Raw genomic sequence first — 23,371 nt, forward strand, 5'->3', positions numbered from 1 at the left:
TCAATATGCGATCTTCAGCAGTCTTGTGTTCTCGTGTAACATCATCCTCATCAGCTGCCAAAGTTAAGTTCCAATACTCAAGACCGCAAGTACGAAAGACGCATGAAACTTCCTGGATGTGTTCTTGAGGACGCAACGATGCAGACTTGAACACGGAACTCGCGATCGAAGTCCCAGAAGTCATTACGACTGGAGGTGGAAAGTGCAGCATTTTATATAGATTTATTATTAAAGTACAGAGATGTAACTTATTAACTTCAGGAGTTTCCTAAATGAGATGGTGAATATAAACTTTCCATGAACATCTTAATAAAAGAATAAACACATTAAGGGTGTTTGTTTGCTGAAACTCGTATTAAAATCTGTTTTATTTATATTGTGCAACGTATATTTGTAAAGTCTTCATACATTGTATATTTTTTCAAAAGGGGGGGAAGCAATAAATCCCTGTATAAATGCTGTAATGTTTAAATTATTTACCATTAAAAGCACGTGGAGGTCACGTGACCATCAGGAAATCCGAAGCATCTCATTTCTCACTGGACACGTTCTCTGTTCTCGCGGTCTCCCGAGTTCGTTCTTCCGAGGACACATAGCAAGACCACACCCAGTCTCCTCAAGAACGCAAGTCCGTTCTCTGCGTTCTTGGAATTGAGAAACAGCCATGCTCTTCTCCATTCACCCACTCACCTATTATACAATCCAGGTGCCTGACCAGCACCCTCTAGTGCCCTGTAGTTCCATTAGAACAGCATTTTTATTTCATTCATTATTCCATGAATAAAAAAAAAATAAAATAAAAAAACACGTGACAAACATTACTATATATATATATATATATATATATATATATATATATATATATATATATATATATATATATATATATATATATATATATATATATATAAATGGATATATATATATATAAATATATATATATATATATATATATATATATATATATATATATATATATATATATATATATATATATATATATATATACTGTACAGTTGAAGTCAGAATTATTAGCCCCTGTGAATTATTAGCCCCTGTGAATTATTAGCCCCTTGTTTATTTTTTTCTTCAATTTCTGTTTAACAAAGAGATTTCTTCTACACAATTTCAAGCATTATGATTTTAATAACTCATTTCTAATATCTGATTTATTTTATCTTTGCCATGATGACAGTAAATATTATTTGACTAGATATTTTTCAAGACACCTCTATACAAATTAAAGTGACATTTAAAGGCTTAACTGGGTTAATTATATTAACTAGGCAGGTTAAGGTAATTAGACGATTATTGTATAATGTCGATTTGTTCTGTAGACTAATAAAATATTGACTAAAATAAATCGATAAAAAGCCTAAAGGGGCTGATAATTTTGTCCTTAAAATAGTGTTTAAAAAATGTAAAACTGTTTTATTCTAGCCGAATTAAACAAAACAAGACTTTCTCCAGTATTATCAGACATACTGTGGAAATGTCCTTGCTCTCTTAAACATAATTTGGGAAATTAAAAAATAAAGAAAAAAATTCAAAAGGGGGCAAATAATTCTGACTTCAACTGTATATATATTTTTATATATTTATGCATGTGTGTAATAATATACTATGACTTTTTAAAAATAAATTTTAAACAAAAAATAAGTAGCTATTATTTCACATTATGATGAATAATTTGACCTGAAGCCATTTGTTTTCTGATTTAAAAAAAAAGACCTTGCACTTAAAAGGTTGCACTTATAAGAATGTTACAGTCAAAACTTTTTTTATTAGGATTAATTATGATTTTGGGCTCACTACACTTGAAATCTTAGGTTTAAGCATTTTCATGGTGCATAAGTTAAATTAAATCACATTTTTAAGTGATAGGACCAAAATGCAAAATTTTAAGTTATGTTCAGTCAACTTTTCTTAATTGTTTAAGTAAAGACAACATTAGGGTTTACAGTGTAGTGTTCAACTGAATAGAGTAACTCAGGTTTGGAATCAATTGATGGTGGGAAAATAGTAAGTACATTTTCATCTTTGGATGAATTGAGCTACTTCTATAATAAAGCAATCAAATTATCCTGTGGTATTAGTTATTCAGCAGAATACAATAAGTTCATAGTATGATTTACTGAGAATGACCCATGCAGTATGCATTTATCTGCATGTCAGAGCTTGATACTATCTTGTTGTTGTGTGCTTGTGGTGCAGGAGAGCTGACTGTAGTGGTGGACGATGCTGTATACGGGCTGGAAGTGACTCAGCAATCTGGGGAAGATCTTAGAGCGTTACTTTGTGTAGTTATCATGGAAGAATCACTGTGTGTAAACATCAGCAGCATTGTAACACAGCACGGGTGCAGAAGTTATACCCAGCTGTCTCACTCTTTCCCCTGGCTACATTTTGCAGGTATGTGGGTTGTTGACATGGTGTAGCATTTTCACTGTTATACATGACAAAAATTAATGTAGTTAGTATTGTCATCTTTTAAAATGCATGGTTAAACATTTATTTTTTCTTCTGTTATTCACTGTATTTGAGTGGTTTTTCTCAGGAATTGCAATTTATTTAGTAGTTTTAAAAATGTGTACTTGTACTTGCTCTTGAGTACATGTTTAGTGCTGTATCTGTATTTTATTCCACTATTTCCTTTAACCTGCATACACTAATAGAATATTTCTTGCCTATGATGATTGGCTGAGTAGAAAAACCAATCCTTTGATTCCTGTCCAATCAAATCGCATATAAAGTAAATCACATCATACTGAACTACCTGAAGACATGGGCATTTTATAAATACAGCAAATCATTTGGAAGCATTAAAAGGGTCCAATAAGATGTCCTTAAACAAATGGCCTTATACAAGAACTAAATTCACTACAGAATGTTACGTTTATACATCCCTACACAATTTGCATGTATATTCATCAGCCTTTCACAGTGTAATGCTCACTACTCACTGCTCTTGAGTACTTTTAAAAGGGCTACTTTGAGTAATGTTTACAATAGATAGTTTTACTCTACTTGCACTACATTTATTTATACTTTTACTTGAGTATAATTTAATTTTTTTGTTCTCTTTTCTAAACTGCTTATCAATTAAAAAAAGAAACTGTAAAATCATTAATAAACACCTCAGGCCTAATTTTACAAGTGACTATTTTAGAAAATAGCATTCTATTTTTAATTCATATATTACTAAAAAAACATAGGAACTTCATACATTTTGTCACTGAAAACCACACAATATTGACACAATATTCTAATATAAAATCTGCAATTCCACTGAAAACTTTAATTAGTTCAAGGACTCCATTCAAGATTATGTGATTGAAGACCTCTGTAAAGCTTATGGCATGCGCCTCTTAAAGATTTGTTTGAGAATGTTTCGTATATTTCACTATTTGTTAGGTGTTGTTGTCCTCCCATATTTACTGAAAATGTCTAAGTCTGACAGTTCATAGAATAAAAAAAAAATCATATTTTCATATAGTGATATGAAATTAAGTGTCCAACAATGAAGATAAATCCCTCTCATGCTATTTTTATGTAATCAAGAGTTGTTTTTCCATATTTTTACAGTCATGCACTGTAATATGTATACCTGACTGATGAGCTGTCTGACAAAAAAGTGCCCTTCTGGATCCTTCCCTTCATTCGTTGACACTACTGACTACGCTTACATGCACATCAGTAATCTAGTTATTTGCCTCAATAAACAATAATATAGTTAAGGTGTTTACGTGAAGTGCTTTCATGTAAGAGTTTCCAACACAATCTCACGGCAATTCGTAACTTTTTCATTTAGTGGCTAATTTGTATGAATTCGTACGATCTAATTCGTACAATTTAGTACGATTTGCTCCCAATGACGGTTGGGGTTAGGGGTGGGGTTAGGTGCCACGCCTCCTTTTTAAAATCGTATTATTTCGTACGACTGAAATTATACGAATTTGTACGAATTAGCCACTAAACTGGCAAAACGTAAAATACTTACGTTTTCTCGTGAGATCAGGCTGGAGTTTCATGTAATTTTGGGTGACTTTAACTGCAGCTTAGGAGTTAAACTCATGAACATTTCATTTATGCCTTCGTGACAAACTGGGGTATAACATGCAAATAAGGAGTAAGGACTGGTGAGAGTGTTATGGAATTTAATAATTAAAAGTCAAATGGAAAGAAAAAAAACTTCCACATTTTGCAATGTGTGTGTGTGTGTTTGTATGTGTGTGTGTGCGGACCTTTATTGACATCCGCGTTTGGATCTTGTCGGAATATATGACGAAAAGTCCTACATGACAGTAATAGTTTGACTGCAGTGTTTACTTCAATAATGCCGCTAATATATGCATACTCCATGTCTTAATTCCATTTTTCTGTTTAGTTCAGTTATGACTTTAGTCGGATTAAGGTAATCAAAAAAATCGCTGTTTGTTAGCAAACACAAGTACATCTTATTGAACATCATTTATTTTCATCACCAATTATCATTGTAAAACAGTTTCTCAAGCAGTTTGGGATGCATTTTGGAAACAGGAGATGAGCCCCTGGTCTAATGCGCCACCTGGCTTGAGAAACCCATTCTCAAAGACTTATATTTAGTCATTATTTGGGTAGCACACATATTCTGAATGCCTTCAGCAGAATTCAAATGAGCCCTTTTAATCTAGAATAATTAGGATTAACTACAAGATTACAGTAAGATTAATCTAGATAAAACAATAATAATATATGCCCACCTATACTTTAAACTATTAAAAATGTTAATAAAAGTCACTTTGTTCAATGTTTTAAGGTTAAAAGTTGTTGGAAGAAAGGCTCCATAATGCAATTAAAAAACCTAAATAAACAAAACAAGTAAAATAAAAACATCAAACACAAATAATAAAAAACTGCTAATTTACTGCTCTTTTTTAAAGTACACCATAAGACATATTTAAGATACACTTCATTAATATGAAAAAAATAAATAAAATTATTAAAAAAAAGTAAAAATGTATAAAGCTAGTGACCTGTAATATTTTCTCAAATATTATTTCTCAGACTTCAGACTACATAAATATATCTTTTTTTCATCAAACCTGGTGTTTTACAAAAATAGCTTTTTCGACTGCCTATTTGTCAATATCTACTGTATGTGCAGCGGTATTAACAGTCCCATGTTATGGCTGTGTGGTTGAGTGTAGTCTGTTTCTGTCTCTGTCTATTGAAGCAGGTCTTCCATTTCACAGCAGCGCAGGTGTGTTTATGAACTGGAATAACAGCAGTGTCTGTGCTCAGCTGGAGCTTCATGCGGACGCCAGAGGCCTGAGTGCCACACTGGAGCAGAGTTCACAGTCTCAGGTAAGACAATCACTCATTGCTGAGAATCTTCCTTAATTCTCAAATCTCATTCACACAAGTACAACCCTGCTGAGAGCTCATTGGAAATATGTGCCCAAGGGTTCAACCGCAAAATACACTCACCGGCCACTTTGTTAGGTACACCTTACTAGTAACGGATTGGATCCCATTTTGCCTTTAGAACTGCCTTAATCCTATATGGCATAGATTCAATAAGGTACTGGAAATATTTCCCAGAGATTTTAGTACGTATTGACATGATAGCATCATGCGGATGCTGCAGATTTGTTGGTTGCACATCCATGATGCAATTCTTCCCTTTCCTCACCACATTCCAAAAGTGCTCTGTTGGATTGAGATCTGGTGACTGTGGAGGCCATGTGAGTACTCATTGTCATGCTCAAGAAACCAGTCTGAGATGATTCACGCTTTATGACGTGGTGCATAATCCTGCTGGAAGTAGCCATCAGAGATGAGTACACTGTGGTCAAAAAGGGTTAGACATGGTCAGCAACAATACTCAGGTATGCTGTGGCGTTGACATGATGCTCAATTGGTACTAATGGGTCCAAAGTGGGCCAAAAAAATATCCCCCACACCATTACACCACCAGCACCAGCCTGAACTGTTGATACAAGGCAGGATGGATCCATGCTTTCATGTTGTTGATGCCAAATTCTGACCTTACCATCCGAATGTCACAGCAGAAATTGAGACTCATTAGACCAGGCAATGTTTTTCCAATCTTCTATTGTTCACTTTTGGTGAGCCTGTGTGAACTGTAGCCTCAGTTTCCTGTTCTTTGCTGACAGGAGTGGCACCCGGTGTGTTCTTCTGCTGATGTAGCCCATCTGCCTCAAGGTTTGGCGTGTTGAGCATTCAGAGATGCTCTTCTGCAGACCTTGGTTGTAACGAGTGGTTATTTGAGTTACTGTTGCCCTTCTATCAGCTGGAACCAGTCTAGCCATTCTCCTCTGACCTCTGGCAGCAACAAGGCGTTTGCACCCTCAGAACAGACGCTCACTGGATATTTTCTCTTTTTCTGACCATTCTCTGTAAATCCTAGAGATGGTTGTGCATGAAAATCCCAGTGGATCAGCAGTTTCTGAAATACTCAGACCAGCCCGTCTGGCACCAACAACCATGCCACATACAAAGTCACTTAAATCACCTTTCTTCCCCATTCTGATGCTCGGTTTGAACTGCAGCAGATCGTCTTCTCCATGTCTACATGTACTGAGTTGCTACCATTTGATTGGCGGATTAGACATTTGCGTTAATGAGCAGATGGACAGGTGTACCTAATAAAGTGGCCGGTGAGTGTATGAGTGATTTTCAAAAATGTAACCCTGAACACATATTCCTAATGAGCCTGTGTTGGAAAAAAAAAAACAGCATATACTGGAAAGGTCTGTTTTGATGCTGGTTTTGACCATACTTTACCAGCAAATGCTGCTTTTGTTCAGGAGGGAAATTAAAGTCTGTGTACCATTTCTTTTATACCTTCTTCTTCTGTGTTGTTAAATTGGCGGAATTTCCTGGGTGTGTGATAACAAAGAAGTTGCTGTGTTGTGAACAGACGGACGTCAAGATTTGCGTAATGCAGAATGAGTCACAATAAACTTCTTTTGTGGGGTCTGTTTTGGTCTTTTTTTTGAGCTGCACAGACGCTGCCTTTTATTCTGCTGTACTTCTTTCGTACACACTAATGATCCATTAGCTTATTGAAGGGTTAATTGACCAAATAATAAAAAAATAGGAAGAAAAGAACATTCTGTCATGTTTGAATCGCCCTTGTGTTATTGGCGACTTCTGTGACTTGTTTTCTTCAATGATAATTGTCAAAGCAGCTTTGTAAGCAATAATAGAAAAGTCATTTAAGTTAGTTCATTTCAGTATTGCTTAAACTGTGTCAAAGTGTCTTCACACTTTAAGAAATTCTAAATACGCTCTCTCATCACAGACATTTGGAATGATTTAAATCCCTGTTGCCTATAGATGCTTCTCTGTTGGTCACAGACCATAGGAAGCGAAACACGTCACAAGCGAAACCATCTCTCACAGGTGGTTGGATTTATTCATGCATGTAAACATGTTGAGTTCACATTTTTTTACAGCATTATGATAATATATTAATTTAATGGGAGGAAATGTGTAGTCTATTGTGAAATTCAAATTTACCTCTGTAAATATTCGACTTAGAGATTGTCTGTCGATTTAGACTCCTCCTGTCGTAGTATTAAACCTTTGAGGATTCAGGGTCACCCTAACAAAACTCAATATTTTGGCCCGTCCTCACCAAGCTTTATAACAACAAAGATAATAATAAAAATAGATGTTTCTAGATATATCTAAAGACAGATACATAAAAATCATTCCCAGTGGTAAATAATAGTTCACATCGCAACTACAACAAAAAAAGATCCAGAGGATCGATATTGTTGGGATCAATTTCAATTTTATTCAATCACGAAACAAGAAAACACTGGCAGGCAGTCAGAACCTATTGAAAATGAAAGGGTTCTTGCCCCTAGTAAGCACACAAAGTCATAAGATTAGATTTGGGTCGTCATTTGGTGACGTCAAGTGACCAAAATTCACAATCCAGGCTCATTCTGAAAATGTACCTTCATATACATTTTTTGGACAGCGCCAAATACGTCCTAGGAGTGACATTTTTTTGTCGTTTTTGTTTTCGCAAATCCACCAGAGTTCACTGTGTACACTTTTAGAAACATCAAATTTCTCGCAAGTGCCATTTGTGCCTGCTGTTCTGTTGTAAGTCCACTGTAAAGCTGCTGTTGACTGACTGTTTGACTAACTGAGTGACTAACTGACTGACCCAACCTCCTCCTTCCCTTAACTCAACTAATAGTATTTAAAAAAAAGACCAATCCAAAATAAAACAAATAAGACTTTCTCCAGAAGAAATGATATTATGAGACATACTGAGAAAATTTTCTTGCTCTGTTAAACATCGTTTGTGAAATATTTAAAAAAGATATACATATATATATATATATATATATATATATATATATATATATATATATATATATATATATATATATAAATATACCCACGCACACACTGTAAAAAATAATTCCGTAAAAAAACGTAGAATGTACTGGCAGAAATTACCAGACCTTTCTCCATTTTTTTTTTTACAAAATTTCTGGAAATTCTGATTTGTAGTATTTGTTTTTCTTTGTAAACGAAACATTCGGTAAAACTTCTGTAAAAAAAAAAAAAGAAAAGTATACTGCAGTTTTCTGCTAAAACATACTCTGTTTTTTTTACGGAAAAAAAACGAAGGAAAATCCAGTAAATTTACAGTAAATCCTTAGTACAATTAAGTTTTTCTGTTAAATGATAATACAGAAATTTTAGTAAACTTTAAATTGAAATCAATAAATAAATTACAAATAAATTTGTAAAAACATTTCACCGATAAAATTTTGCTTAAGTACGTTAAAATATCATTATAAGGCCAATTTAGCTTTCCAAACATATAGTAAAACAAATGAAGCACAATGTACACAAAACTGTTTTTTCAACATTGCATTCAGTAGTTTATTACAAAAGAAACAGGTAACATAAATAAATGTCACAGAAGGAAAAGTTAGTATTACATGAATCTATATTTGTATAATCGTTTCCATTTGTCATTTTCTGCATTTACTATATATATATATACTCTTTAAACAAATAAACATGGAATCTGAAACAAACAGGCCTGCAGCTTTTGTAAAAATCACATGCACATTCAAAAACAAAATTACATAGAACATACTAATTTCTCGTGAGCGTGTAAACGTGCAATATCTGTACTTCATAAAATTTACTTTATTAAAACTACCTCATAAGTAAAACATTTCAGAATGAACAAAACATATAGCAGGACTCAGGGAAGAACACTATTGTAATTTTTAATTAAAGAGAAGAGCGTAAATCAAGAATTTCATCAGTCTTGGAGGAATGTGGTGATGTTGAGAACAGCAAAAAGCAAGACTCCATGTGTTTGTTTTCTCGGCCTCTCACGCTTCGAGCCAAGATTCTTTCTCTAAAAATAGAGGTAAAATTGCTGTAAAATGAAAATACGGAAAGTTCCTTCACAATTATATGGTATTTTCCCCTGTATTTATATATATATATATATATATACACACACACACACACACACACACACACACATATATATTAGGCAGAGTGCCTTAGCATACCACCCGTGCTGATATACAGCCATATTGCACTGCTACGAGTGTGATATTGTGTTTATACAACAGTTCAACAGCACAATTGTGTATATAAATAAGAAAATCAAACACGGAGAGTCTAAAAACCCCTTTTTATTAGGAACTACTTTTTTTCCGCCATTCAATCACATCTGCAGCTGATGTTAAAACAGCAGAAGCCGTTACTAATTCACCAACGTCACTTAGAGCTTTTAGAATTGTAAATGTTTTAAAATAGGTACTATTCTTGCAAATAAACTGCATAGTTGCAATCTAAACAACTACATTCTTGACTAAAAAAGCCTCCAAAGTATATTTTGTTGTCTAACTACAGTAATATTTGTCAAACTGTAGAGATTGCTTGTTGCTGGCTGTATGTGGGCGGAGTAATACACAAAGGGTAAAGAGGTTGTACGGGTGCTGATATTACGATATTAAATATATCACAGCTATCAACCAATCAGATTCGAGAACCAGACAGAATTGTTGTATACACACACACACACACACACACACACACACACACACACACACACACACACACACACATATATATATATATATATATATATATATATATATATATACATTCATACAAACCAAATATATACATATACGACCCTTAACTCTTTAATTACATCATTTGCTATCATTTGTGGCAGAAAAACTAAGCATCAATTGAGTATAGAAGTATCAATATGGATGCTCCAGAATCTTTTTCTACACCCTGGGTCATTTCCCATGTTGTTGAAGGGAAATGCCTCTGATTCCACAAACCTCTCCTACGGGCAAAGCAAACTGAAGGCACAGAGGCTTGTTTTTACAGGTGAACTACACAGAGGGGATCAACACAGGACCCCTGCTGGCCATCTGCTCAGAGCAAGATCAAAAAGACACATTGAAGGTATGCGGAGAGAACATTCATGCTTCCTACGTTTTTAAGAATGGATCAGTGAACATTGTGGTCATTTCATTTTGTTTATGTCATACGCTGAAGAACATCTAAACTCTGAACTGAAATGTGTGCAGGTTGGGGTCAGAGCAAATCTTCAGAGTTCGACTTTCTCATTTGATCTTCAAGGTCACCACAATATCTCCAGGTACAGCAGTCTTATTGATAATATCTGTTTAGAGATAAAGGGATAGTTCACACAAAAATGGAAATTAACTCAACATTTACTCAGACGCATGTGCTGTTTTTTTTTTCTGTTGAAGACTAAAGATGATATTTTTAAGCTGATCGCCTGCAACCATTTGATCTCTTGATAGTCAATGATTGCAGGTTTCTAGTTTTCTTCTAAATTAGTGGTGTCCAAACTCTGTCCTTGAGGGCCGGTGACCAGTTCTAACTTCCTTCAACCCACCTGCCTGGAAGTTTCTAGTATACCTAGAAAAAGCTTGATTAACTGGTTCAGGTGTGTCTAACTGGGGTTGGAACTAAACTTTGTAGGACACCGGCCCTCCAGGACCGAGTTTGGACACAGTTAAACAGAAAAAAGAAACTTAGACAGGCCTAGAACAAGTAAATGATGACAGAATACTTGAGTGTTTTTGGCTGAACTATTCAATTAAGGTCATTGCACACTGAATCTGAAATTTTCATTCAAAATATTCTTATTTTCTTTTTAATATGTATCCTACATTAATGTTGAAAATCGTATCTAATTTATGTACTAATTTGTTTGTTGTTTTTAATTGTATATCTATTAATGTTAAATGTTTTGAAATCTAAATCGCCTTTATTGTTGACATCGCGTTAAATAAAAGTACATCATCATCCAAAATATTGACATGTTTAAAAATTAGTGCTGTCAATCGATTAAAAGAAATTAATCGCACTTTCTTTTTTTTTGCAATTAATCGGAATTAATCACATTTAAAAGACTGAAACTTGTGGTTTTGGCTATTCAAATGTAAAATTAATGTAAACGCAAGACAAAAACTATTTAAATTCTAAATATAATTGTTTCTTAGAATTTTTGTTTAACTTGTAACACAGATTTCTTCATGTAAACAACATACCCACAATAAACCATCAAGATCCTGGATTGACAGCCATATTTATTACAGAAATAAAACACAGGCATGATAATGCCAATTGAATTTCAAAACATTCAATGCCAATAAAGAAAAAATGATTTCCATGTTGGACTGCAAAAAAAAAAAAAGATAAAATACAGGCATTACAGATATGGAAAATTATAATAATAATAAAGTATTGAACAATTGCACTCATTGGAAAGTTGTATTGCTGTAAGTTGAGAACATTAATTATTAAGCAGAAACAATTTTATTTAGTCCTCCTTTACATTTAGCCAGTTGCTAAAACAGTCCAGTCTGTTGACATTATCGGGGGACAATGTGGCCCTTTTGTTTTGAATGATGTGAGCTGAGAGTGAGAACAGGCAGGATCACAAGCAGTATTTCTGAATCAGCATATGCATTTCGGTGCCTAATTAACGCCCGCAGGACAGCGCAGCCGGAGCGACACCCTTCAGATTCAACACGCATGATCGGGTTCATCAAATTTGCTTAAACTAAGCGTTCTATTGCTGTATTTCACAAGGATTCTGACACATCAATGTAAAACATACACTTTACAAAAGTTGCATTAAAGCGGGAAACACGTCAAATTAATGAAACATTTGAATGCGCTGTCTTTGACAGCTCGCGACTTCATCTGGCACTTTCTGAGTACATTTACATGCACACCAATACTCAGATTTTAATTATTTAATTAAAATCAGATTTTTATTATTTAATCTGATTATTTTAATGATTACATTAATGCTCTTATTAATAGTATACCATGTAAACAGCGATTTTTGATCACCTTAAAGGACCACCAAGTCACAAAATGCGGAGGTTTTTCTTTCCGTTCGCCATGCGATATCAAATTCCATTAAAACAAAAGTCGAAGGTTAAAAATGAAACATACGAAATTAAATAAACTTTGGAGGAAACTCTGGAGAGTCTGGTGATACGACATTAATTTTTTTATACTGAAACTTGCCTTCAAAAAGTGCTTCCTTGGTCTTATCCATATTTCTTTACATGTTAAACAACCGTCGGCCACAACAGGAAAAAAAAATGCAGCTGCGTTAATTGCATTACTTTTTTTAACGAGTTTATTATTTCAAATTAATCGCATGCGTTAACAGACTCATTTTGACAGCACTATTAATAATAAATTTGAATATATTGCATTTATACACTTCCTCCAAAACTCTCATCCATCATTAAATGTATTTTATTTTTTTCTTAAAAAGCGAGTGGTGTTTTAAACTTCTCAGGCTACATTTACACTGCAGATCTTGATGGTCAAGTCTGATTTTGTGACTGTATCCGATTTCACATGGATTCCGGTTTACTCAAATCAGATTCCTGCCTTGTTCATATGTGGAAATGTATTCAATATGAATCGGATCTGTGTCCTTGTGTCTGTAGTGTAAGCAGGTAAATCAGATTTTCACCTGTCAATGCGAGTCGTGCATCTTTTAAAAACTGTAACGAATGACGTCAACTCTGAGACTTTCAGAACAGACTTCAGCAGAGTCCCAAACCTTAAATCTCATACATGAGAACTAAAAAGGCTATAGTAAAGTACTAAACTATAGTAAAGCAACTTGTCAAAAAGCAGTTAAAAAATAAAACACAGTGAACAGATTAAATACAGGAATGGAGAAAAGAGCGCTCTTTTATTATCAGCTGTTAGTCAGCTTTCGCTCTTTTTTCCTGCTTATCGCGCCTTTGCCGTGTGCTGTGTAAATACAGTCAATCATATACAAGTCACTTTTAAAAGATGATGTTAGCAGGTCAGCAAAAAGTCCCAAATACCCAGCAAAACAGTCCCAAAATCGGAATTGACCATCAAGATCTGCCCCACATAGCAAAATTTCTCTGGCCCAGCTCTGGCCCACACAATCAGGTTTTGCTTGGCCCACATGCCGCAGTGAATTATGGTACATGACTGGACCAAATCTGGGTTCCAGACAAGGGCCAAACATGGACCATACCTGGGCCAAGTCTCAGCCAAGTTAATAACTCATAACTGGGCCTGAACTGGGCCAGATAGGTTGGTGTGTCACGATTGCAATGAAATTGATAAACCCATGGAGTGATGTGCTTTAGGCACACTATGGGCACGCTTTTTCTCAAAGTGACCTGATTGGTAGAATTTTTTTTCTTTACTCAAAAATGATTTTAGTGTATTTTAAATGTTGGTCAAAACTGGCCAAACTCAAATGGCCCACTTATCAAATTTTTAAATCTGGGCCAAATACTACGTTTTTCATCTGGCCCAAATCTTGTGTGCCGCCTTAAAGACGGTGCCACCTCTGCCAAACCCGGGCCATGTTTGGCCCACATGCTGTATGCCAGTGCCGGATGAATGCCTGCTGTGCCAGCTTTATGCCAAATCTGGGCCAGAATTCTTTGCTACTAGGGGCAGTGTAAATACAGTTGTACAAAACACTGACAATAGCCTGTTGAGCTTTATAAATTTATTGGTTGACACTGATATGATGATCGCATCAGACCAAACTTCAGACACGCTCTTCATCAAGCGTTGACATTAGCTATGTTTCCATCCACCTATTTTATGCAAATGCGCATAAAAAACGTTCCAGTTGATGGAAACGCCATGATGCGCATACATTTTGAAAATGCGCATAAAAAACTTATGCCCCTAACTGGGTAGGATAAACTTTTTATTCGATAATAAAAGATGCTCATAAACTGCGATGGAAACACTTTTACCGCATAAACTCCAGCATGCGCATTAAAAAAGGTCATGTGATTTTGTTAAAAGAGATCATGTGATGCTTAAAATGTATGTGAATGGATAAAACGTCAGGCTGAGCACATTATAAAACATCTGAAATGTTGTTTTGGTCATTATAAAACGCCTTACCATTTCAGTATTAGTGTTATTATATTATTAATGACCTCCAGAATCAAGAGCGCCTGTGCTCCGCGTCTGACACCTTCAAACGCTCACTGCTTGTCAGGATTGTCTTATGAGGCGCGCTCATTTTGAAAAGATTGACGCAGCTTCTCCTACTGCAGCAAATGCAGTTTTTACTGTTGATATTTGGCGCCAATTAATCAGGAAGTGACGATTTTGTTCGCTTTGACGTTGGATGTAAACGCTGCTTCATTCGCACAACTTTTATGCAACAATCCAGTTTTGCGCATAAAGTTTATTCGCATTTTTGGATGGAAACATAGCTATTGATGCCATGTGTGAATGGGGCGTCAATGTAAATGTTTGTGTCTTGTTTCTGTGATGTAGTGTGAATGCATTTTGATGTGTTTTCTTTTAGCACTGGGCTAATGCTCAACATTTCCCACAACACACCAGCCTTACATCCATACCTTCCGTCCGACTTTTACTCAAAATCACAGGTATGATGTTAAGTTTAAACATTTATTCTACAGTCATTAATTCCTATGTTTTAAAATACTGCACAGCATACATACCATTGAATACTAATTATTGTGTGTAAAAAGATAAACAGTTCTCTAGATCAGGGGTTCTCAACTGGTTTGGCCATGGGATCCACGTTTTTACATGGTCATCAAGCCGCGACATAAATTTTTGGAACTTAAATACAATTTTAAAAATTATAATTAATTTGTATTTATTTGTTACCATACACGAGTAGTGACAGATAAATCATAAGAACATCACCAAGACTTACAAATAAACAATATTTTATTGCTGTCATTTAACAAAATGTATCAAATTGTAGAAATATTACAAAGTAAAAACGACAAATACTGTAAACAGTGGTTAGGGTAAGGAAAGGTTCAGTTACCATGAGCTAAACAGTTAATAAAACATGTTGTCTGGTTTCTAAATGTTGTTTTCATTTAGAAGGTTTCGTGTTCTCTTGTGAGAGCACCTCGCTACTTATAACCAGGGCCAGACGGAATCTGCGGATGTTTTTTGCTATTTCTGCAGAGAATTTTGGTAAAAATCTGCGGATTTTTGCGGAATTATTGTGAGAGTATCCAGCGGAGTATCATAACTAAAACCTTAATATATGAAATAAAAAGTAATAAATTACTGAATAAAAAACTGAATAAATTCAGATTTACACATTTACTCAAGTAAATAAATAGAATTAATGATTGGCTAAAAATCTGCAGAAATCTGCGTAATTCTGCGGAAAATCTGTGGAATTCTGCGCACTCAGATTCCATGTGGGCCTACTTATGACACACTGAGGCTTTAAGTTTTTTTTTGCCGTAAATATATGTAAATCCATACTTCACATATTTGGGGTCGCACTTGCATTTTAATATATTTGTTGCTATAATTAAATGAAATTTCACATGTCAAACGGTGGGGTTGTTGTGCACGCATTTTAAAATAAAAGTCAAAATAAGTTAAAAATTAAACTTTTGTTGTTTTTTGACCACACACTCCACGACCCACTGAAGGGTCGCGACCCACCCGTTGAGAAACACTGCTCTAGATAGTGTTATATGAGTGTTGAGTGTGAGTGTGATGAGTATGACCTACCCAAAAAAGCTCATTTTTAAGGTCTTTGTCATATTTGTGTCTTCTTTGGTTGTACTGACACTAATTCTTATCCTAATGGTAAAAATTGATGAATTTTTCACACTTCATAAAAACAGAAACGCTTTGATTGACATTCTCCCTTTTCTACATGTTCTGCCCAGTAGTGATGATCTATACCTTATTAGCATAGACTTCCCTGAGTGAAAAGCAGCCGTCCACCATTAGAGCTTTTTGCCAAACCAGCCAAAGATAATGTCTGCTACTAAGAGAATTATAGACTGCTCTCTTCTGAGATATTTCTTTTAATATTTTCAGTTTTTCACAGAGATAACTTTAGTCCTGTTTTAAACTTGCTGCAATATGCTGAGGCATAGGTTTTCATAGCTCCGCCCTCTTTTGAAAAGAGCACAATCTCATTTGAATTTAAAGCGACAGTCACCAAAATGGCACCATTTGGATTAATGCCTGAAAGCAGCAGATTTAAACAGTTATAACATATTATCGCTGGTGTATTTTTAGCTGAAACTTCACATACACATACACTTATTTTATGTCTTGTAAAAAGGTCCTCTTTAAGATGTGTGAAAATCATTGATCTTCACTGCCTGATTGAGATACGATATAAATTGGGTATCACACTGGACAACAATCAATGCATTACAGTAAATCGCATTATTTATATTGTCCATGTCTTTCAATATAGAAATGAATTTTACCACAGTATTTTCAATGAGGGCTGCATGTTGTCACAGTGGGTAGCACGTTTACCTCACAGCAAGAACGCCGCTGGTTCGAGGCTCAACTGGGTCAGTTGGTGTTTCTGTGTGGAGTTTGCATGTTCTCCCCGTGTTCGCATGGGTTTCCTCCAGGTGCTCCAGTTTCCCCAATACAATCCAAAGCATGCGCTATAGGTGAATTGGGTAAGCTAAATTGTCCGTAGTGCATGTGTGTGAATGAGTGTGAATGGATGTTTCCCTGTGATGGGTTGCAGCTGGAAGGGCATCCACTGTGTAAAACATATGCTGGATAAGTTGGCGGTTCATTCCGCTGTGGCAACCCCAGATTAATAAAGGCACTTAGCGGAAAAGAAAATAAATAAATGAGTATTTTCAATGAAGTTTTAGTAATCTGCTGCTCCTGACAGCACTTGTGTTTAAACTGACTTTCACCTCGATTTTAGCTTGAACAACTAAATGAATGCTTAAGTTTAATTTAATTAAATTAAATTATCGAAGCTGTAAAAGCAACATTATGAAATTGAAAATAGTCACATAAACATTACTGTGCATATTTCCTATTGATGTAACAGTTGTGAACTCGTTTTATACGCAATAAGTTTCTAAAAGAAAATTTTAATTTAATACTCACCTGACATGCACTGTATGATGGTTGGTTTTCTGTGCCATTCCATATTTTATTTAATAGGTTGTATGTTTAGATATTCATGTACAATCTTCCATTATTCAGACAACTCTCCACATACACTGTGCATTTTGTAATGTGAAATAAAATACATAACCACATTATGCCAGTTACCATTTTGTAAATAAAAGGTTTGTTGTTCATTTTTTAATGAAATATTATTCAAAACTGCACAACATATTTTATTTTCTTACAGTTGCGCCGTTCACAGTCCTCAGCTAAATGTACTGCAGAACTTCTGGTTGGTGTGAGCAGTTTGGCTTTTGATGCAGAGATCTTGAGTGCAAACTCTGGCTTTAAACAAGCGCTGGTGTTCAATCACTCAATACCTCAGGTAGAGAAATGATTCATCATTCCCTATAATGTGTCTACTGAATGTCCAGTCACATTTACTTCAGAAAAGTTTGAACTGATCTCTGAACTTTATTAGTCAACTATTCTTTTCTATGGTCAACTTTCTTTTATTTAAAAAAAAAAAAATCTACCACCTGACCAAAAATAAATAACAAATACCCAGGTGGAGGAGTTTAAATATCTCGGGGTTTTGTTCACGAGTGAGGGAAGGATGGAGCGTGAGATTGACAGGCGGATTGGTGCAGCGGCCACAGTAATGCAGTCGATGTACCGGTCTGTTGTGGTAAAGAAGGAGCTGAGCCGAAAGGCAAAGCTCTCAATTTACTGGTCAATCTACGTTCCTACTCTCACCTATGGTCATGAGCTTTGGGTCATAACCGAAAGGACAAGATCTTGGGTACAAGCAGCTGAAATGAGTTTCCTTCGAAGGGTGGCAGGGCGCACTCTTATGAATAGGTTGAGAAGCTCTGACACTCGGGAGGAGCTCAGAGTAGAGCCGCTGCTCCTCCACATCGAGAGAAGTCAGTTGAGGTGGCTCGGTTTGGTTTTGGATGCCTCCTGGACGCCTACCTAGGGAGGTGTTCCAGCATTTCCCACTGGGGGGAGGCCTCGGGGAAGACCTAGGACACGCTGGAGGGACCATGTCTCTTGGCTGGCCTGGGAACGCCTCGGAATCCCCCCAGAGGAGTTGGAGGAAGTGTCTGGGGAGGGGGAGGTCTGGGGTTCTCTCTTAAGACTACTGCCTCCGCTACCCGGCCCCAGAAAAGCAGCAGAAAATGAATGAATGAATCAATGAATGAATGACTAAAATACACTGTAAAATCCAATAAGTTAAGGTAACTCAAACCATTTGAGGAAACCGATTGCAACAAACCATTTGAGTTCAAAAACTAATGCTAATGAGTATTGTAAACTTAATCCATTTGAGTAAATAAAGCAATTTGAGCACAATAAAACCCAATAAATAAAGAGAACTCAAACCAACTGAGTACTGTAAAACCCAATAAGCTAAGGCAACTCAAACCATTTGAGAAAACCGATTGCTACACACCATTTGAGTTAAAAAAACAAATCTATGCATGGCAAGTGTTTAAACAGGACCCGCGCATTTAGAGCGAAACATACTTAAAACAGTGTTTTCCTGTATTCACAAACAGCCGAAAAGAAAAACTGGATAAAATGTTTACAGTATACTCACCAGAAGTCAGAAATCACCTGTTGCTGCACCCACGAGAAAATGGCGTTGCCTCAACAGCAAGTCAGGTTGGGAGCAGGGGCGTGGTCAGTCAAAAACTTTTAAAACATTAGTCTATTGTACTTAAAGTTATTCATACAATAAACTTTGTCTACGAAAAAGTAGAATTCGCTAAAAATGTTATAGTAATGAACCATATTAAATTATTTAAGTACTTTGCACTTAAACTGTATTATTAGACATGAAATCCGGGCTAACAGTGTGAGTACTGTGAACTTACTCCATTTAAGCTGAAGTAATGAGGTATTTAATTAACTCATTACCTTCAACACTGAGTTCAAAACGTTTTTCAAATGAGTAGATTTAACTTTCAGTAAATTTTGAGTTAACTGCACGCATTTAATTTTATAAAGTTGACTGTTGGGTTTTACAGTGTAATAATAAACCAACCAAGTCATTTAAAAATAAACCATCATGCCAGTAAAAGGTTGGGGGCAGCAAGAAGGTGAATTGGTATAATTTATCGGCTTAAAGATATCGATCTAAATTTGTTATCGGATCGATAATGATAACATTATAAATAGCATTTATTAGCTGATACTGATATGGTCACTGATACACTGTGCATCCCTGTTAGAAATGCATGTTGCATATTGTACACACTGAATAAAACTATTAATTGTATTTATTAAATATTTTTTAAGGTAAGTGGCTGCAAAGTGGCTCAATGGTTAGCACTGTTGCCTCATTGCAAGAAGGTCACTGGTTTGAGTCTCGGCTGGGTCAGTTGGCATTTCTGTGTGGAGTTTGCATGTTCTCCCTGTGTTAACGTGGGTTTTCTCCGGGTGCTCCGGTTTCCCCCACAGTCTAAAGACATGCAGTACAGGTGTATTGAATAAACTAAATTGGCCATAATGTATGCGTGTGTTTGGTTGTTTCCTAGTGCGAGATTGCAGCTGGAAGGGCATCCGCTGTGTATAAACATATGCTGGATAAGTTGGCAGTTCATTCCACTGTGGTGACCGCTTGTGGAAAAAAAAGAGATTAAGCCAAAGGAAAATTAATAAATGGATGGTTGCAAACTATTTTTATGGGCTGGATTTAAACAAACAACCTTAATTTAGCAGTTCAACTTAATTTCTTTACTTAAATTTAGCCCATATAAGTTGTTTGCAACCATTTACCTCACTAAAAGGTAGTAAATCCAACGAATCATTTTTTCAGTGTACTGCAGATTTTTCAGCAAAGATTTAATTATATTAATTTGATATATTTGACTTCATTAGCTTTGAACAACTTTTGTTGCTCTGAAAGTAGCTTTTTAGTAAGAACTTCTTTATACACCACTGCACTTTTGATAACAACCTTCTTTGTCCAAATAATTAGTTCCACTAATCTGCCTGCATCATAAAACTCTACATGAACTATGTTAAGTTCATATCTTGCTTTGTTATTTCTGTACCTCTAGCTACACTTGCTTCCCAGGAATCTGACTGTGAGGACACTCTATGGCGGAAAGAGAGGGTCACATATTTTCACACACCGAGCACAGTGGGACAATCAGGATTCAACACACACCACCTCATCATATGATTATACACAGTTCCAGCAAAGCTATCCAGAACTAACAGGTTGATATGTGAAGCAAACTGCTGATCTCTTCACACTCGTATCAGTTTTAATATTATGATGTACAAAAATGCTGGTTTCCACACAATCAAAATTATTGGGATGTTGGGAGACACCGAAATGTAAATTCTTAGTCAATATTAAAAATTCTGGTTGTGCTTGGCCAAAAACCGAATGTGATGTGTATTATCATTAATTATTTCATTAAATACTATAATTTTGTAAGGCTGTTTCAATTTATCTAAATAATGTAGCCTACTGATAAAAAAAAAAGGAAAACACTTGATTTTTAGGGTCCATTTGTGTATTAGTAGACTGACTGCTTAATATCTGCTGATACTGCTCCTTCAACAGACATTTAGCTCACTATAAGGAACTTTGCTAGTACATGTCAACACACTAACCCTAATTTCACAGTCTACTTCTAATCTAATGAGAATTAGTTGACATGTAGATACAATGAATTAAATTCAACAAATGGACCATCAAAATAAAGTGTGACCAAAAACAAAAAAACACACACACACACACACACACACACACACACACACACAAGACAAAAAAACATAAGCGTAAACACTAAACAGGGTCGAGACGGGCGGCAAACAATCAATAAATGTTAAACAAACAAAAGGTAAAAAACACAGCAAGGCAAAACAAGGAAAACTGTTTTGAAATGTTCACTTACAGCCGAGTGACTTGAGGGTTTATAGAAGCTGCGTCCCAAATGGCACTCTATACACTATGCACTCATGCACTATGTACTTATGCACTTACACACTCAACAGGATAGTATATGTATGTACTGTCTTCCCAAATGGAGCATTAATGTTTTTTTTACTTTTTTACTTTTTTACTTTTCCCTGATGATGTTTGACGATTGCCAAATCAGTGAAATAAATGATCAAATAATACCTGCCGTGAGTATAACCGCATTCACCATCGGGAGGCACTATAATCACTCTCGTTGGAGAATTTTGCTTTCACCATCCAAAATAAATAAAGTTATCCAACATGTGGGCCCAATAGCTCCGCCTCTTCCGCCACATGAGCAAACCTGCGGTCGTTTAGTGCGTGAAGTGTCCATCATTACACACTTCATTTTACCGGATGAATGAGTGCATCATCCGGGTAATTAAAGTGCACTTTTTAGAGTTTTCAGTGTGAACACTCTACTTGCACTATTTATACTACAAAATTGCATAGAATAGTGCATAAGTATGCGATTTGGGATGCAACTATAGTGTGTGTGTGAGTGTGTAATCAGTGTTGATAGTCAAAAGCTGTGTAATCAGAAGGTGAACCGAACCAGATGTGTGACTGCAGGTCATGATGGGATCTGTAGTCCGTGTGAATGACAGGGAGTGTTCTCTAGCGATCTGCAAGGGCAACCATGCTCGCGATCATAACAACAGGCAATTTTTTCTAAATTTGTAGTTACTTTATTTCAAATTGTTTTAACCTCGACCAAATATTGTCCTATTCTAACAAACATACATCAATGAAAATGTATTTATTCAGATTTAACGTTATGTATAAATCTTAATTTCCAAAAAAAAAAAAAAGTATGGTTGTTTTTTTGGTTTAGGGTCACATATGTGTTGGGAAAACACAAAGGAATTAATTTAATTTATTCGTTTTTACAAATTTAAGTGGATTGAACATAAAACAATTGAGTTGTCTCCCAAAAAGCCATGAATTGTGTGGTTTCAGCTCATTTTAAATAAGTAGTTCGAACAAATAGCTAATGTCATTTTTTGAGTGTATGATGAACTCTCCATTCTGAATTGCTAATGTGTCTTTCTAAATGTACTGTAGGAACGGCTCTCGGTTGGGGTTTGGATCTTAAGGTAGAGAATGATAGTCAGAGAAAACTGGGTGATTTGAATATGGATTGGAGTCTGTTCGGAAGCCGTGAGGAGGTGAGGTTAGGTTTTTTGGAGGTTTTATTCACTGAAAAAATGTTAATTGGATTTACTTTTTTTAAGGTAAGTGGTTGCAAACAAGTTACACTACCTCTGAAAAGACTTCAATCCCAGTTGTGGGAGCAGCAAATAGTAACTTGACTTCTACTGTAGTAGATCATTTAGAAAAGTGGCAGAAGGTAGATTTTTCTGATGAATCATCTGTAGAGCTGCATCCTCACAATCATCACAAATACAGCAGAAGACCTATTGGAACCCGCATGGACCTAAGATTTTTAGAGAAATTAGTCAAGTTTGGTGAAGGAAAAATCATGGTTTGGGGTTACATTGAGTATGTAGGTGTGCGAGAGATCTGCAGAATGGATGGCAACATCAACAGCCTGTGTTATCGAGACATTTGTGCTGCCCATTACATTACAAACCACAGGAGAGGGCAAATTCTCCAGCAGGATAGCGCTCCTCCTCATACTTCAGCCTCCACATTAAAGTTCCTGAAAGCAAAGAAGGTCAAGGTGCTCTAGGATTGGCCAGTCCAGTCACCAGACTTGAACATTATTGAGCATGTCTGGTGAGATGAAAGAGGAGGCACTGAAGATGAATACAAAGAATCTTAATGACCTCTGGGAGTCCTGCAAGAACACTTTCTTACCCATTCCTTAGGTAAAATAAGCATAATCTATAGGCCTTTGCCTTTCATATGAACCACTTCTGATACCAAAGTCAAGTTATTATTTGT

General features: G+C 35.7%; 2 protein-coding genes across 9 annotated transcripts in view; both read left to right on the forward strand.

Moving 5' to 3' along the window:
• The window catches only part of xpr1b (xenotropic and polytropic retrovirus receptor 1b), a 573,636-nt gene that overhangs the window by 323,735 nt on the left and 226,530 nt on the right, over nucleotides 1–23,371 (forward strand). The window lies entirely within an intron of this gene.
• The window catches only part of si:dkeyp-106c3.1, a 166,327-nt gene that overhangs the window by 75,335 nt on the left and 67,621 nt on the right, over nucleotides 1–23,371 (forward strand). For 5 of the 8 annotated variants that reach the window (XM_073922994.1, XM_073923008.1, XM_073922989.1 and 2 more), the window contains 8 exons: nucleotides 2,215–2,412; nucleotides 5,219–5,346; nucleotides 10,408–10,485; nucleotides 10,611–10,681; nucleotides 14,906–14,987; nucleotides 17,729–17,866; nucleotides 20,550–20,712; nucleotides 22,529–22,632. In XM_073922994.1, coding sequence (XP_073779095.1) covers nucleotides 2,215–2,412; nucleotides 5,219–5,346; nucleotides 10,408–10,485; nucleotides 10,611–10,681; nucleotides 14,906–14,987; nucleotides 17,729–17,866; nucleotides 20,550–20,712; nucleotides 22,529–22,632 — 962 coding nt within the window. Of the gene's footprint in view, nucleotides 1–2,214; nucleotides 2,413–5,215; nucleotides 5,347–10,407; nucleotides 10,486–10,610; nucleotides 10,682–14,905; nucleotides 14,988–17,728; nucleotides 17,867–20,549; nucleotides 20,713–22,528; nucleotides 22,633–23,371 lie in introns of all 8 variants that reach the window. The other 3 variants (XM_021466774.2, XM_073923000.1, XM_073923011.1) reach the window with 1 other exon arrangement.

The sequence above is a fragment of the Danio rerio genome, chromosome 2, assembly GCF_049306965.1.
Source record: "Danio rerio strain Tuebingen ecotype United States chromosome 2, GRCz12tu, whole genome shotgun sequence".
Taxonomy (NCBI): domain Eukaryota; kingdom Metazoa; phylum Chordata; class Actinopteri; order Cypriniformes; family Danionidae; genus Danio; species Danio rerio.